Source organism: Solanum stenotomum, chromosome 11 (assembly GCF_019186545.1).
Source record: "Solanum stenotomum isolate F172 chromosome 11, ASM1918654v1, whole genome shotgun sequence".
Lineage (NCBI taxonomy): Eukaryota > Viridiplantae > Streptophyta > Magnoliopsida > Solanales > Solanaceae > Solanum > Solanum stenotomum.
In genome coordinates this window covers 53,652,751-53,670,235 of record NC_064292.1, presented here as the reverse complement: position 1 = coordinate 53,670,235, position 17,485 = coordinate 53,652,751, and the positions used below count along the sequence as shown (strand labels likewise).

The following is a 17,485-nucleotide window of genomic DNA, read 5'->3' as shown; positions in this document are numbered from 1 at the left end:
TCGATTGAAACTTTTCAAATCCATGCTGGTATGCGTTGGGTCACTAATGATAAAATCATCTTTTGTTGCCGGCCTAAAGAAGAGGTCACTATTGGTTTACCAAGCTGCGAGTTTTGCTTTGGCCTTCTTCCTGGGCATGTCACGGAAGGAAAGGAACCATAGTTGTGTTTGTGAAACAATTGAGTGACTTTCTGGGAAAAAAATTCATAGTTGTGTGACTTTTGAATGAGTTTATAGTTAAGCGATCATATGAGGTATTCACTCTATAAAAAGTCTTTTACTTTGAGAAGGGAAGAGATTGATCTTTATAATTTGACTAGATAGGGTTGCCCGTGCCCAAAGTTTGATAAGAAATCAATCATTTCTCATTTGTTTCAATATCAAATTACATATTGTTTAAATCTACAATATTTATCAAATAATGATGAAGTGAAAGTTGATTTGCCCTGCTTCATAAGATAGAGAAGCAATGAAAAATAATTTTAGTCATCGTTTCCCTTTAGCCAACAAACAAAATTTACATGAGGAGATTAGAAACCTAAACGGTCTACGACCCTAGCACATACAGTACCAAATCCTATCGTAGTACTTTGGCAGATTATAGGGATGCGTCGGTCGATTCGGTTCGATTTTATGTGTTATTGATTCGATTTATCAATTTTCGGTTTGTAAATACGTCAAATCGATAATCAAACCAATAACATATTTCTTATCAGTTTTTGGTACTTAACGGTTCGATTTTCGGTTTAACCAATAAGAAAATACTCATATATATTATATACACGATAAGAAAATTTTCAAATAAACCATATGATTTTTCCAGCATTTGGCATGAAAGTAATAATCATAAAAGTAACAATCATTTTTCTTGCAAGTTTAGACACTAGACACATTCAAAGGAAAAAGTGTGAAAATAACAATCGTTTAACCATTAACAAAAAGTGTGAAAGTAACAATCGTTCAGCCATTAACAATAACACTAGTAAATGTAGTATAGTCTTATTGGGTTATCAGTTTAACCATTAACAAAAATCATAAAACCGAAAACCGAACCAATAACCCAATAAATTTTTTTGCAAAACCATTTAAAAACCGTTAGCCCAATAACCCAATAGTGTTTTTCTCGGTTCGGTTTATTGGTTAAATCGGATTTTGCACACCCCTAACAAACTACGTCTATTTTTTTAATAATTGCGGTGTTCGAGTTAGCTTGCATTCACCTCAACTAACTCCACGGGGAAGATTAACTACATTTTGTATGATTTCTAAAGAAGACTGTAAAAAGTAGTTCCAAATATAAACATTATCACCTGGATTTTAGTACTTGTTGACCATTTTAAATGTCTCTTCTATAAAAGTCTTACTTTGAGGAGTGAAGAGATGGATTTTTATCAGAATCTTTCATTCTTTTGTACTAACCAAGGTACATATCTTTAAGGTTTTCGGATAAAGGTTGCTGCATTTAGTATAAATAACTTTATTAGCTATTTGTCTGCTCAATGGTGGATCTTGAATTTCCATGAAGGAGTTCGAAAAATGGTAGTATAGTGAATTTAGGATCTCTATAAATTATATACGTAAAAGTCACCTCATGCATCTATACTTGTTGGCTAATTTATCTTGGTTTGTTTTTTTGGACTATTTTACAGTTGATTTATTTGTGAAGCCGAAGATTAGGAGACTCTATTCAATTCATGCGGCAAATCTGTTTGGTTGGGGGAATGTAGGAAGGAAGCAAGGAAAATTTTAGAAAATTGAAATTAAGGTGGCCTAAATTATGTATATTATATACTCATAATTATTTGAGCTGTTAGTTTATGAAATAAAATTAAAAAATTAAAAAAATCGACATTATACTTCAACTAATATGTTGAAAAAGATGTAAGTTACTCTCTCCGTTTAATGACGTGTTTTTATAATTATCAAAAGTATAGTATAAAATATTTAGAATTGTGAGGCGAAATGACTATTCAATTTCTTTTTAGATTTTATTGAATATAATTTTCTCTATTTATATCACTTTTCATATTTCCCTTATGAAGAATCAAATTAGATAAAATATTAAGTTGATATAATTTAATTTAGCTTCATAAATTAATTAAATTAATTTTCGAAAAGTAAAATATTAAGATTGAAAGTGTACCAAATAAATAAATAAAAGTGAGTATTGTAAACATATCATAATTAGTTGATTTTTTAAAACTATTTTTCTATGCCCAAAAAATATGAATAGTTCAATTAGTTAACTACATGAATTTGAATTTTATTCACAAAAATATCATTTTTCACTTTATAATCCTTTGCTGAATTAAAACTTTCACTAATAATTCAAATATGAAAACAAAAAAATACTAAAAAGAATTTTATACTCATTCTACATTCATATATAAATAATATAATTTTTTATAGTCGAATATTCAAATTAACCCCTTGATCCTATCAGACTCGATATCCTCCGCAATTTCTCCTCCCCTACCCCAATTATATGTATACATATATATTTTTTTTCTACAACAAATTCCTTACCCCACCCCATCCCACCCCACCCCACCCCACGCCAAGAGTTGAGGATCTTGCAAATATAAAACACACATACACAAAGTGAAGAGGAAGAAGAAGAAGAAGAAAAAAAATGGATTCATCTTCATTAACATGTAAAAAGCTAACAGTAATTGCTGTATTAGCAGTTTTGATTCAAGTATTTGGGCTTGCTCTCTTTGTTCTTGGTTTCTTCCCTGTTAAACCGGCACTCTCTGGATTCAGGTACTCAAAAAAAAATAATTGATTTGTCAGTTTCATTTCTTAAAAATCCAATCTTTTCTTGAATTTCATTATTGTAAGAGCTTGGAATTTTCATTTGTATTCTGGAAAATTGCATAATAAGCATTGAAATTTCCCTTCTTTATTCTGTTTTCCTCAATTTCTTCAGTGGGGTGGAGAGTTTTTATCCGCCTGGAGCAGATTCAGCTGAGTTTCAGAATACCACCAATTTATCAGATAGTCAGCTCAAATATTTGTACCAGGTTGGTGTCTTTTTTGGGGTGGTGGTGGGTGGTGGGGGTGTTCTTTTTTGGGATAGAAAGATCATATTTTGTAGAGTTTTTGTTGTTGTTGTACCAGGTTGGTGTATTTCTTCTTTTTTGGGGGTGGAGGGGTTTGTTCTTTTTGGGCTAAGAAGATCATATTTGTAGTAAATTGAATTTGTTCATGTTGTGTCAGCTTAGATATTGTGTTATCTCATTTATATGAAGTTACTATATATGACTGATATCATTGTGTATAATTATGAATACAGTTTGGCATGTTACAAAATTTGTTAAGGTTCTTGAAAGTTTGAAACTTGTTGAGATTTTTTTATAGGAATGTCATGTTGTTTTTTCGGTGTACATGTTAATGCGGTTTTCTGTTGGTTTTGCATTGGATATGCTAGAGTGCTCTATTGCCCTTAAAAGTTATGGTGTTTAATTTGGTAAAACTGCAGGAATTGTCTTTGGTGCCTCCTTTATTTGACCGGTTGATACTCATGGTGAGTGGTTTTGTTAGTTTAATCTTGCCTGAGAATGTTTTACTTGTGAATCCTTCTGGTCTACATCTGGATGGAAATATGATTTGGCTTTTTGCTGAAAAAATCTATTTGTTTAGGTTATTGATGGTCTTCCAGCCGAATTCGTGCTTGGGAAAGATGGTGAACCTCCACCGAAGCCTTTCCAGGAAGCTATGCCATATACTCAATCCTTATTGAGTAAGGGGAGGGCAATTGGTTATCATGCAAAGGCTGCACCTCCTACAGTCACAATGCCTCGCTTGAAGGTAAACCAAACGAGTTTCGGACAAATTTCCTGCTTCAAGAAGTTGGTTTCTCAGTAGCCGTGTGCTTGCAGGCCATGGTTTCTGGTGCAGTTGGGGGATTTTTGGATGTTGCTTTCAATTTCAACACACAAGCTTTGCTGGATGACAACATAATTGGTTAGCTGGAAAATCTTCTTAAAATTCTATATGATAAAGAAGAAAGTCCCTTTTAAGTTATAGCTTGTCAATTGATTAAGTGGTTTCCAGATTAGATGTCTTAACATGACCCATGATTTCTCTTCCTGTCACAGTTCAATTTCTAAAAGTTGGTTGGAAACTTGTGATGCATGGTGACGACACATGGCTTAAGTTGTTTCCTGGAATGTTTTCGAGGCATGATGGAGTTAGCAGTTTCTTTGTAAGTCTGTTTTAATACCAGGAATTTGAAGCATTCTTATTCAATAATTCTTTTTTCTCTCCTATTGCCCTTGTGGTGGTGTAGCTATTTTCTCCTCTCTGGTGGTGTAGTTTGTTCATTTATTCTCTTTAATTTCTTGATTTGCAAAAACATAGAAATTGTCTTCAGCCATGCTAGTGAAATACCGCTCTTTCAGTTATTTGTTGGATTGGGTATCTTGGGGATGGAGGTGTAATCTACATCTAGGTCTAAGGTCAGAATGCTGCTTAAGGTGTAGGATTTAATTGCTTTGCTTGTAATTGGTGTTGAAAAGTTGAAGTTCTTAGCTGCTTATGGAATTCATCCCACAGGTTAAAGACACTGTCCAAGTAGATCAAAATGTAACTCGACATTTGGTTGATGAACTTAGTCGTGCTGACTGGAGTCTTCTGGTAATCTCTTTTTCCCTTCTATTTGTCCCTTTATTTGTTACAACATTTTCCTAGGAACTATAGTTAAATCAATTGAGAGAAAACAAAGAGAACAATAGTTGCTCAAAATGATAAAAGTAAAGGAGCATACCCTGTGGCAGCAACCAGAAGAAGAGAAGCAACTGCTGGCTTTCTCTCTTACAATGTAGCAGTAATTATTGTACTTAATCGCAGCTCAGCCTGATAAATCATCATTATCATCATTGTAATTGTGTAGTTTTGTCTAGGTTTCATCATCTTATCATTATTGATGTGTGTAATTCATCAAGGTTAATTTTCTTCGACATGTGATGCAGAAAATGCCTATCCCTAGCAAATTATGTTTTAGCTTGTATGAAAAGTTGTTCCTTCAATGAACCAAGGAAATCTAAGTTTTGGTTAGCATTGGAAAGAAACGATCCAGATCGATTGCCCTAAGTAGAGGAAGAGTGCTTCTCTTCCCAAGGGCTTGCCTTGGCATAGAAAGTTAGACAGAAGTGAGTGAATGGAGCACACCTCGTTGAACTCGCTTCACTTTGTCAGTTTTAAAGGCATCATGAAGTGGCAATTCGCTATGCATGTGAAGTGCTCTTTATTACATGTTTTGCTTTTGACCAAAGTGCTTAGGCCTCGTCGCTTAGGTTGTCTCATCTTCTAAAACATTGTTTTTGCTTTGCTTGGTTTAGTGAGGACATAGTGCTTTTGCCGAGACTGATACACTATTTTTACCATTAATCAGATGCTGAAGTAAACAGATTCCTTCTTGAGTATATATTGAACTGGTCTTCATATAAGATGTTCCAGAATCTGCTGCTTTGAGAGCACAAATTTACAACTCAATTACTTAAGTTTTATTTTCTGTGGTCATACATGCATAGCCATCCTTCCATTGAACAACTATATTTGCGTTCTAATTGCTAGTTTTGTTAGCATGCTCAGTTGATGTTTCAAATTCCAACTAACACCTGTAGACTTATTAAACAGCTTCCTTTTTCGAGAATAATAATTTCCTATATATGTGGAGATCATTATTGAACTAGCAGATACATCTGGATGTTCTAGTACAAGATGTTTTTTAATTAATTTTACAGAAAGACTATCTTGCATATTGTGTTCAGGATTTTCGTTTCAAAATAGCTGAAAGTACCCCCCTCTCTTTCATAACGTGTAAATCATTTTCCTTTTGAATATGGCTGACGTTGGTTAGTTATATTGTAAATGGGGCATCTTGTGAGATCCATGAATATGTTGCTGATGGTTCATCTGGTTCTTTCTGTGGAGTTACTTTTTTGTTTGTCACTACTTTATTTAACTCAAGCTTGCACTGTTTCAGATTCTTCATTATCTTGGCTTGGATCATGTTGGACATCTTGGTGGGCGCAGTAGGTGTGCCATGTTAATTTTCAGTTTGCATTGAGTTTCCGAATAAAAAAGATGATAATACATCCATATTACTTTCTTGGGATGTGTATTACAGTGTGTTGATGGGCCCCAAACTCAGAGAGATGGATGAAGTGATCAATATGATCGATCTAAATTCTTTACCTACCAACAATAATGATCAAGGACGGACACTCTTGGTTTGTGCTTCTATCTCTTCTGCTAGAGTTGTGTAGCTTAGTCAATAAGCTAGCAGTTATCCGTGATGTTCCGGACTTAGAAGCATTGCCCTGTTATAGATATGAAGTAGTAACAAGTGATGAAACCATTATTGCCGCTAACTATGACATTTGAGTACCTGTCGTATTCTATTTTACTTACAAAAATATATTAATGTAATTTGCACAAAATATAGGCACAAAAAAATTATATGAACAAAGTAATTGGAAAAACTATAATTTAGTGAAATATAGAAGTAAAAATAAAACCTGTAAATTAAGCTGGAAATTGATATAAAATTTTGATTTAGAAGCTACAATGCAGTCAAAGTTTGTACCTTAGGTTTTCTGGCTAGTTTTCTTCTATTTGAAATTTTTAATTCCTTTTCCTAATAAGTAACAGATTCATATGTTTCCTCAACAATTGATAAATCTCTTTGCTGGTTGTTTATTGTTCATTGGCGCTCTCTCCAAAGTAGAGCCCATGTGCATTGAGCTCATTCCTTAATACGTTGATGCTTTCTGCCTAAGCGAGGCGAAGCAGCACCTAGCTTTGGGGTTTAAGCACCTCCAAATGACCTTTAACGATATTGACCTACATCTTGATCAAATTTGAAGTATTATTTCGTCTTTTTAATATTTTTAACATCTGAATATGATTCCCCGATCCAATATTGAATCCATTCTTTATCTTACCAAAAAAATTATTTTAACATATTAAATATGGTAATATATCAACAAATTACCTGATATTCCTGTTGAATAGTGGAGCAAGTGTTTGTGGCATCATACTCCTCTAGTGTGTGAAGATATCATTTGATTACTCAACAAACAAATGTCAATATTCTGACTGTTTATGGTGCACACATTTGCAGTTGGTAGTAAGTGACCATGGAATGACTGAAAACGGAAATCATGGAGGATCATCATTTGAGGAAACTGACTCTTTGGCACTTTTTATTGGTCCTACAAAATTCGGAAGTACATCAGGCACCCCTAATAAAGCCAACCAGGTATGTGACCATGAATTGTTGATTAACTTTTAATGGATTATTTCATTGGTGGAAATTGGAATCACTTGCCTTTTCTTTTCATTTGCATGATCAGCTCTCTACAAGAAACAGTTATTTGTGAGAGGCTATGTTGCTCGGACTCTCCAAAATGTTGCTACACTGGTGTTTGATCCTCCAAAAATACAATACTTTGGGAGGATCCAACACGAACCAGTCGACTTTTTTGAAGAGTCCGAGCAACATAGGTGCTAGGTTGTTAAGGTGCAGCAGTACCTCCATTATGATTAGTATGCTGTAAGAAGAAATATACAAGTTAGCAGTAAGTCTCTAAAATATATCTAGTGTTTCACCCATGTTCTGCATGGGAGCTAATATAAACTATGCAGTATTGGTTTTTCAAAATAAACGTTGTAATAAAAGAGTTGCTAGAGTAAGTTTTGTCTGAGATTCTTTCAAAAATAAAACTTGAACTACAAGTGCTGGTAAAAGTAAGTTGATAAGTAGTGACTTTTTGCCATAGTCTTTATTGAATATTGTAGGAGGTTTTGATTTTATCTTTAAAAAGATATTTTTGATAGTAGTTGCAGGGTTTCCTTATTTGACACTGATAAGATTGGTTTAATCATCAACTTGTTTATTTATCAACTATGCATTATTCTGGTGTTTCAGGTGGACCTTGCTTCAACATTAGCTCTTCTTTTTGGTGTTCCGATACCAAAGAACAATGTTGGCATGTTGATGCCAGAAACTTTCAAATCATTAACAGGTCTGTTTTGGTAGTTTATGTTGTTAATTCTGAGCCATATAGAATGTTGATATCTGGTGATAATTGTGAAGGACAAGTGTCAGAATATGTGTTACATCGTGATGATGATTATCTACGTAGGAAAATATGTGGGCGTGTGTTTGGATATCCTGTTCCTTCTGCATCCACAAGTGAGGCATGGGCTCGAGGAATTGAATTCTGCATTTTTCTTCATCCTGTTTTTCTGTGTATCAGAACAACAAATGAGAAACTTTCCTGCACAGACCACAGTTGTTCTAGTTACTTGTAATTCATCCAATTACTAGTCAAGATTTCTGAATTGTTTCCACTTCACCATACTGGTTCTATGCTTATTTAATATACTCCGACTGCATTCTTCTTGGCTGTTGTTGATTGAATGGTAAAGTTGAGATGGCACAAATCTATCATGCTTAATCATATGGGAGTTAAAGGCAATGATTGTTAATGATGTAATCACAGTTTTACATGGGGTGCTTCTTCTATGTTCTTCAGAGAATCCCAGTTTATTCATATGCTCTGTGATTCCGGGTATCAGTGGTTGTTATCTTGGTTTTTGACTAGAAAAGGGAACTAGGCACTGCTATATGCAGTTTCCTACAAAAATAATAATCATTTTTGGAGATTGCCATCCTTTTTATTTAACCCTGGAACTAGAAGGGACATTTTTTGGGGGCTTAATTCAGTCTGAGATTGAGAGTTTTCCTTGATGACTCATGATAACGAATGCTAGTTCATTCAGGAGTGAGGTTCCTCGGAGTAAAATGGGCTTCACAATGAATCTAACAGGAGTACACATTTTCAATATAATGACGCTTAATATTGAGAGGTTATACTTTGACTCCTGACAACTTGTCATTGGAGCACCTTGCATAGGCTCAGGCTAATGGAAATGGTTGGAATTCTCATTAGGCTTGGTGCTCAAGTCTGACAAGATCAATCAGGCTCGACTGAGTATCCGGATCTGGTTATGTTGTGACAGCGCACTTTCTATGAAATGGAGAAAATAAATAGTAGCATATAGAGTAATGTTGATACATTATTTTCAGTCCCATCATTTCTTGTGACCATCTTTTCAAAATCATGTTTCGTCTTTTTTTGCCCTATATATGCATTATAAAGTTGGTCATGTTCTTCTTTCATTTTCTTCAAGTATTTCAGTTGACCAACAACTCAGGTTATTGGAGTTGAATTCCTGGCAATTGCTTAGGCTCCTTGAAGCACAATTACCTGGTTTAGTATGTGAAAACTTCTCATGCGACAACTTCAGGGATGATGGATCTGAGAGGACAAGAGGTTACAGTAATCTGGTAGAGACCTTTTGTTGTTTGTACATGAAGGCTTCAGATCTTCACAGATCTTGGAAGTCTGGGGAAGAGAAAAGGTGCTTGATGGTTTGTAATAGCCAATTTGACATACTTCTTCTCAGTAATTTTATTCGAGGAAAATTCTAATTCTTGTGTTGTTTCTCATATTTCATATAGATCTGCTAGTGGGGACAATTGTCACAGCGTTCTTATGGCATATCATAATTTCTTAAGAACTGCAAGTGAGTGGCTATCTCATAGAGCAACTGACGTGAGTTTAACCTTATGAAAGTTTTCTTTTGCATTTCCAGAAAGTAATAGAGCAGAGCGTTCCATGATTTTAAATTCTCCCATATAATTACCTTTTTGCAATATTCTTATAAGTTTTATTTTATGTTTTTCAGAAACCTGTTGGCCAACTTATATTTGGAGTAGCCGCTATGCTTGTTTCATGTTTGATATTGCTGAGCCTTCTGTTTCTTCTAGGAAAGCAAGTTTTCTCTGAGCAGAATCAGCAGTTTTCTAGTGCCAATAATGACCTGAGCTGGTGGCATTTGGATGAAGTTTTTATTCTTGTGGTAATTGTTATTGTTGTCATAAGCATGGGATCCAGTTCTCTGGTGGAGGAAGAGCAGTACATATGGCATTTCATGACATCCTCACTTTATTTGTTATCTCTCCGGAAAGTAATGCAGCATATTGTAACAAGGACAGAGCAAAATACAAGTGCTACCTTGGGACTGAAAACAAATAATTACATCCAGATTTGCTCAATTTTTGTGATTCTCATTTCTGGGAGATTTCTGAGAGGATGGCATCAAGGTGGTGTTAATTGGACTAATCTTCCTGACATTTCAAAATGGTTAGAGCAAGTGGGAAGCATTTATATAAAGTTGTTCCAGCTGGTTTCAGTGATCATCCTAATCAATATAAGCTTAGTTTCTCTTATGTGGTCCCGACGGTCAAAAAAGAACTTTATGACCGTAGTTTCCTTGATGCACTTGTTCCCAGGGTGGCTGGTTTTACATTATATCACTAAATATCAAGATGTTGCATTCAGTACAGGTAGTTATGATGCTACTTTAATGGCTCAGATAATTTATGTTGTCCTAGGTTTCTGTTCAACGGCTATTGTTGTTGCTGTGCCTTGGTGTATACCTTTCCAAAATCATACGGTTTCTGTTCCTGAAGTCCAAAGAAAGGCTTGGGGTTTATGTTTTAGGGATTCTGCATACGTGATTGGCTTGAGTTACGTATATTATTGGTCTCTTTTACAGCTATTGTTGCAGCAGCCCGTAAACTCAATGCCTGTACTATTTCTCTTCCTGCAAGTACTAGCTAGCATTTGGTATTCTTCTGGTTCCAACCAGCATCGCAGGCAGTGGGTTGAGGTCAGTTAGATATTTTGAATATTCATCCAAGTTCTCTTTTTTGTTTGTCTTTTAAAAAAAATTACGACATCTTTGTAAAACTGCTCAATACTAGTTTCACATGTCTTATTTTTCTCCTTTTCCCGTGTCAGGTTGCTGCACTTTATTACATGGGAATGGCAGGCCATTTTGGTCTCGGCAACACCAACACCCTAGCTACAATCGATGTTGCTGGGGCTTTTATTGTAAGTTTCTTGCACAAAAATCTTTAATATTGTGTTCCATGCTAATTTCCTGTCTGCTTCATATTGAATCTGATGCTCCCCATTGATTTGATTGCTAGGGTGTGTTGAACCACTCAACTATACTTTCTGGTGTCTTAATGTTCATTATTACGTACGCTTCACCAATGTTATACCTCCTTAGTATGGTGATGTACAATTCTGTGAAGGACACGAGTAGTTTCATAATTTCTGAGAAAGGCAACATTGGATCGTTGCTCAAGAGGACACTTGGTTTTCCTTGTCTGGTTCCATTGGGTTTGAATTCCATTCTTTTGATAGCTTACACAATTGTGTTGCTGCTAATGCGGAATCATTTATTTGTTTGGAGTGTATTTTCTCCCAAGTAAGTGTCACTAAGAAGTTGATATTTTGCTTTATCATATATTTTGTATGGAGATTAAGAGTGACATTTCTTCATTCAGGTTCTTGTACATTTGTGCTACAACTGTTTGTGTTTGCGTTGGTGTATCTGTTGTAGCTTCAACTATGATCTATATCAGCTTGGTCTTGACTTACCGAGAGAAGTTGCACACTCATACAGACTAGTCTCACAAGAAAGAGTATGACATATATACAACTAACCCGATTCAAGTGTTCTGTTCGATCTCCATCAAGAGGTATGCCAGTTGCTTTACCCATTAAGGTGATCTTAACATTCTGGGGAAGTTGTGGATTAGAAGGAAGCATTCTACGCGAAAGCCTTCCACACTTGAACCAGAACATTTTTGACCGGAAAACTTACATCATAGAAGGTAAACAAATCATTTTTTCTGTTCAGTAGACAAATGGTTGACTGGGAAAAACCGAGAACGTTGAGCTGTAGATTTTTGTTATTATATTTTTCACGATTTTCGCGTAGGTTAGAATGAGTTATGCCATTTTCAGTGTAATGTCTGCTAGTTTAATCTGTCAAAACATACCTTTCTAGTCTTGAGAGGCTTTTTGTAAATTGTTGTGTTCTTATTTTTGGCCCTTTTATCAACTTGGATACATAATGTATCTTGGGACTACTGCAGTGATGATATAACAACATACTCGGTGTTTGTATGCAGACCTTACCGTTACCTTTATGGGACAGAGAGATGGTTTCTAATAGACCCTCGATTCAAAATAAAAGTATTCAGGGATGTTTTATATTGTTGTGTGGGTTTGTTACTAGTAATGATATTATTGTTCCATTGTTTACTTAAAATGAACATTTTTAGATATAATTATCAATTTTTATGTTTGAAGGCTGCAGTTATTTATTTGTTTTTACTGAAATTGAAACTTTGAATGTATAGTTGGATAGATCAATTATTAATGAATGAGATGTGCAATGGTAAATTAATCTAAACCTTTCTTTATTTTAATGTTTGAAAAAAAGGAAAAACAATGAGGGGAATATAAAACTTGAAGTCCAAGAAACAAATAAAAAATCCTAAAACTTAATTAGTTGAATCTAAACATTTTTTTAATGACTAGAAAATAATAAATAAATAAATAGATTATATCATTCTTTTAGGAACCCCTCTTTTCTCGAGTTTGTCTTCGAGCTGGTCTTCCTTGTCCTTTAACTTCCAAAGACTAGTCGTGGACTCGTATCTGTCTTTCACATTTTCTTGTTGCATATTAGTATTTTTAAGGTCATTTGTTTGCTTGTCTATCTGTTCTCTTGTATCTGCTAACCTCTCCCAGTAATTGTCGATGGTTTTGCTTTTTGAGGATGACATTCTTGCTTTTTTGTATATCAAAACTAGCTCGAACAACTGTTGAATGCAAAAATAACAAAGTTAATGAAAAAAAAAAGAATGAAACCAAAATATAGATATAGTAAAAGTAGCTTCTTCTCTACTACATTAATACAACATTATAGTAATTCTTAAGGAAAAATAATAACTCAAAGTGAAAAGAAGCTTACGTTAATATTGTAAAAGCCTAACTCAATTTGTTATGTGTATATACTATATTGTTTGTTTTTATAGACACTAATTTCTTAATTATTTCCTTGTTTTTCTTCTTTTTTAATTTTACTCTTGCCAATTAAAATAAACATTATACTAAAAATACGAATTACCATATTTTGAAGAAAACTACGTCAACTCCAAGGGAAAAAAAGAGGAAAATTTGAATACAAAAAGGAGAAATAAGTACATACATGTAATATTATTATTATTATTATTAATAATAATAATTAGGCGTTAAAATGAAACAAAATAAACTAGCTTTCTTTTCCCATATGTGTGTTCTATTTACCTATTTTATTTTAAATTTTCCTTCTTTCCCCCCCCTCTTTATTTTTGGATTTGATTTTTTTCTAAAGTTTCAAGTGTTTTCCTAGTCTAAAATATGGTAATTCTCATTTTTAGTAGTAATTATTTTAGGCGTGAGTAAAATTAAAATTAGGAAATAATCAAACATTAATGTCTATATTTAAGAAGTTTTTAAAGAAAAGTTTGGATGCTAAAGCAAGTAAGAATTTAAAAAAAAACATAAAAATTTAGTAGTATTATACTATTATAGACTCATGTTGTAAAGTCTCAAATGATATACTAATAATGAAGTTACAAATTAGTTATAATAATAATGTAAACATCAAACTTAATATTAATAAACTATTTTTAAAGTCGATTTTGATAATCAATTATCAAGTGTTGTATAGATTCGCGAGTGAGGATGTGTGAGAGGTTGATTTGTAGCAGAAGTTAGGAGATGACATGACACAACTTTAATTTACTGAGCATATATAAAAAGATATACAAATCGAGAATTAGGGTAGAAAGTTGGTATATAACCGAGTATTGCTGCATTTTATGGCAGAGAGGCAAGGGTTTGCCTCTTCTCTTATCTTCTTATTAGAAGTATTAGGGGTCGTTTGGTAGAGTATATTAGGAAAAATAATGCATGTATTAGCCTTGTGTATTATTGGTGCCCTGTTTGGTACTCTTTTTCAACCTATGTATAACTAATGCTTGCATTAGTTATACACTCCATTGTGTATTAAGGAGTGCATTGCTAATACCATGGATTTCTAGGTATTAGCAATGCAATGGTTTTAATGCATGCATTAATATGATAAAAGACCCACTTACCCCTCAAAACCTTTTTTTACATCTTTTCCATCATAAAAGTCAAGGGTATCTTTGTAAATAATTTTTTTAATGCCATACATACTATTTTTAATGCATCAATCCAAACAATGCATTAAAATAATCTATGTATAATTAATGCAAGCATAACTAATACATGCATTGCTAATGCAAGCATTACTAATACACTCTATTTAACATTATTCCGTGTGTATTATTATATGTTGTTTCGTTTTCTTTATATCTTACTATCTTATTATCATATTTTCTTACTATTTTTGTTTCGAAAAGACGAAAACTTGTTATATTTCCGATACTTTGATACGACACATAATAATAACTATAGTTACATCAAAGTCAATGAATGTGTAACCATAACTAACGAACATATATTTTCACTTCATTATAATAATATTATTGATAATGAAACTTAATTAATTATAATTAACGAAGGTATATTTTCATCGTATTGAGACTTTAAATATGCATGACACCTAAATCACTTAACTATAGTAGGTTCCATTGATTTGATATAAATATCTGATGCGAGTAAGTTTTTACCTTTATCAAATTATCATCATTCCTCTTTTGAACCCACACAAAGTCATTTGGTGGACGAAGTGCGCGTATATCTGCGTGCATCTCGCCTTATTTCACAAGAATACATATTACCTTTTCCTAGCACAAATACCGAATAACACTGTCTCAGGTATATTTTATTCTGCATAATTGAGTTCCATCTAGAAGTTCTTTGTTGATGCTAAAATGCATAATTTCATGTGTAAACTGATTCTCAAATACAAGCTATAACAAGTGTATCATGAAGTCAAGCAGAATGAAGGGCAACAACTAAAAGCAAGTTCTGCTAAGTGAACAGTTGAACAACAACAACAATATACTCCGTGTAATCTTGTAAGTGGGGTCTGAGAGGATAATGCGTACACAACCTTAACTCCTACCTTGAAATGGTACACACACGGTTTCCGATATACTCTTGACTCAAGTAAAAGACATAGCAATAATCCAAGTGGAAAAAGAGAAATTAACAAGGACAAGAATTCAACATTTGTTCTATTGAGGCAAAAGAGTCATGGCAAAGTTTGTAACCACCACCAATTCATAAGCTCATCCAAACAAGATTTCTTTTCGTGATCGTGGTGTTCATGCCATTTTACACACCTCAACTAATTCCACAAGGTAATTACTACGTCACATAAGCACATAACTCTATCCATCAATACTTGAACGTGTGAAGAGAAATCACCTAATGTTTCTCGTAACTCAACTATTTCAAACACAAACTTCAACATCTAATACAAAATGCTATACATTTTTTTAGAATTGAACCCCATCACTATTCACTACTAGAAATACTAAAATATTTCAAAAATTTAGACTTTTCAATATGTAAGTAACACTAAAGTATACCATCCATTACTAGTAATACTAACCAAGTAGAGAAACTTTCTCAATTACTCCTAAAAACAATGTCCCAACTCCCAATATCAAATTCTTCTTGCATCCTCACATAGATATCATCTCCCATAAAAAACTCAACATTATTATCTCTATCCTCATTAGTCTTTTCTCCCGCGTTACCAAACTCAACAGTATTCTCATTAGTCTTTTCTCCCGCATTACCAAACTCAACACTATTTTCATTAGTCTTTTCTCCCGCATTACCAAACTCAACACTATTCTCATTAATCTTTTCTCCCTCGTTACCAAACTCAACAGTATTCTCATTAGTCTCGAAATCATTATTTCCCTCATTATAAACAATCTCATTCATGTTAACTTTGTTCCCTTTTCCCAACACCTTATTTAAACTCTTCCCCACCATTTTTATCCTCTTCTCCTTGAAATCACCTCCCATATCCACTTCCACACCATTAGTTTCCACAAATACCTCTTCGACCCCTAAAGATTTTTCATTTCCCCCATTTTCATCCTCATCATCGGAAATTTCAATGAACTCATCCACATTATCCTTCTCGTTAGTCTTTTCTCCCGCGATTCCAAACTCAACATTATTCTCATTAGTCTTCGTGCCCACAAAAGGGGACCACAAAGGGTGAGTATCATTGCTCAAAATGGTGAACCCAAAGCAATGATACTCACCCTTCTCCGCCACCTGAGGTGGCGGAGATGGGCCCACAATAGGCACCCCATGAAACACTCTTCTACATTTCTCATTCTGACATCTCAAACAACAATCTTCATAATCCTTCAAAAACTCATACACATAGTAACAGTAAGGACACACAGTCCAAAAACTACCCCTATCTTCTCCCCTGTTTTTCAACCCGTTATCAAAACGGGTTTTCTGGGTCGGGTTAGAAAGCACAGACCAAGCTTTGAGTACAACCCCAAAAGCTTCAGAAGCAAATGGGTACCGATTCTTGTTAGGGTTTAACAGATTCGTAACGTTGGTGAAATGGGTTTTGATGAGTTGTGGGTTTTGAGTGTAGAGAGGAAGGTTAAGGATAGAATAGTAATTTGGGTGTTCGTTAATGGTGGTAGAGAGAAGTAATACATTCGCTATAGCGAGGATTTGTGAAGGGGAAGCTTGATTTGAGTCGATTTCAATGGCTTTTAAGGCGTAATTACGACAATCTTCGAAGTTTCTTTGTTGAAGAAAGTATTCAGAGGCAGTGAGATAAGTTTTGAATTTCGAATTATGGGTGTCCTTTGCTTTGAATCGCTGATTCTCCATTTTTTTTTGGAGCAGAAAAAGTTGTTGCAGAAGAGAAGGAGACGAAGATGGAAAGGGCTCGAAAAAGGAGTTTTTGTAAAGATGGGAAGTGGACAAAACTGGAAAAGTTTTTTTTTTTTTTTTAAAATAATATAAATTACTTATATTAGTTATCTTTTATCACTTATATTAGGAGAGATAGAAGCAGGAATGAAATTATATGGGGTAAGTCGGAGTGGCCGACATGACGGATAAGACGAAGAAAATGAGATTAAGATGATTTAAACTTGTGAAGAAAAGGTAGGGCGGTGTGTTAATAAGGAAATGTGAAATGTTGATCATAGCAGGAGACACACAAAGTAGAGGTAGGTTGGAAGAAAAACTTATGGAAGATGATTAGACATGATGATATGGTATGACTTCAACTTATTGAGGCTTAGGACATGGATTTTTTATAGGTAGATATGGAGGTTGAAAGTAGAGTAGAAAGTTAGTAAGTAGACGAATGATGAAGGTCGAGAATTAGAGTTAGAAAGGTACGTAGTAGGTAATTGAATGATGGAGATCGAGAATTAGGACAAAAAGTTAGTAGGTAATCGAATGAAATAACCGCACTTTATATATGTGGGAGAGGTAGGCGATTTCTTATTATAAGTAGTATTTAGTAATTGTGTAGTTTTTTATTCTCCAATAAGTGCTACTATTTGTTA

The 17,485-nt window shown here is 34.1% G+C and overlaps 2 protein-coding genes across 2 annotated transcripts; one reads left to right on the top strand and one right to left on the bottom strand.

The window, feature by feature from the left end:
* Positions 1–2,557: 2,557 nt before the first annotated feature.
* Positions 2,558–11,742, top strand: LOC125844522 (GPI ethanolamine phosphate transferase 2). Its single transcript, XM_049523835.1, has 17 exons — positions 2,558–2,763; positions 2,930–3,023; positions 3,482–3,526; positions 3,643–3,810; positions 3,882–3,966; positions 4,101–4,207; positions 4,558–4,638; positions 5,990–6,042; positions 6,134–6,236; positions 7,130–7,267; positions 7,937–8,033; positions 9,213–9,435; positions 9,536–9,629; positions 9,763–10,749; positions 10,881–10,973; positions 11,072–11,355; positions 11,435–11,742. The coding sequence occupies exons 1-17, from the start codon at positions 2,633–2,635 to the stop codon at positions 11,556–11,558; spliced, it is 2,907 nt and encodes a 968-aa protein (XP_049379792.1). The 5' UTR covers positions 2,558–2,632; the 3' UTR covers positions 11,559–11,742.
* Positions 11,743–15,548: 3,806 nt separating this feature from the next.
* On the bottom strand, positions 15,549–16,796 carry LOC125846071 (uncharacterized). Its single transcript, XM_049525527.1, has one exon. The coding sequence runs from the start codon at positions 16,794–16,796 to the stop codon at positions 15,549–15,551; it is 1,248 nt and encodes a 415-aa protein (XP_049381484.1).
* Between the last annotated feature and the right edge of the window lie 689 nt (positions 16,797–17,485).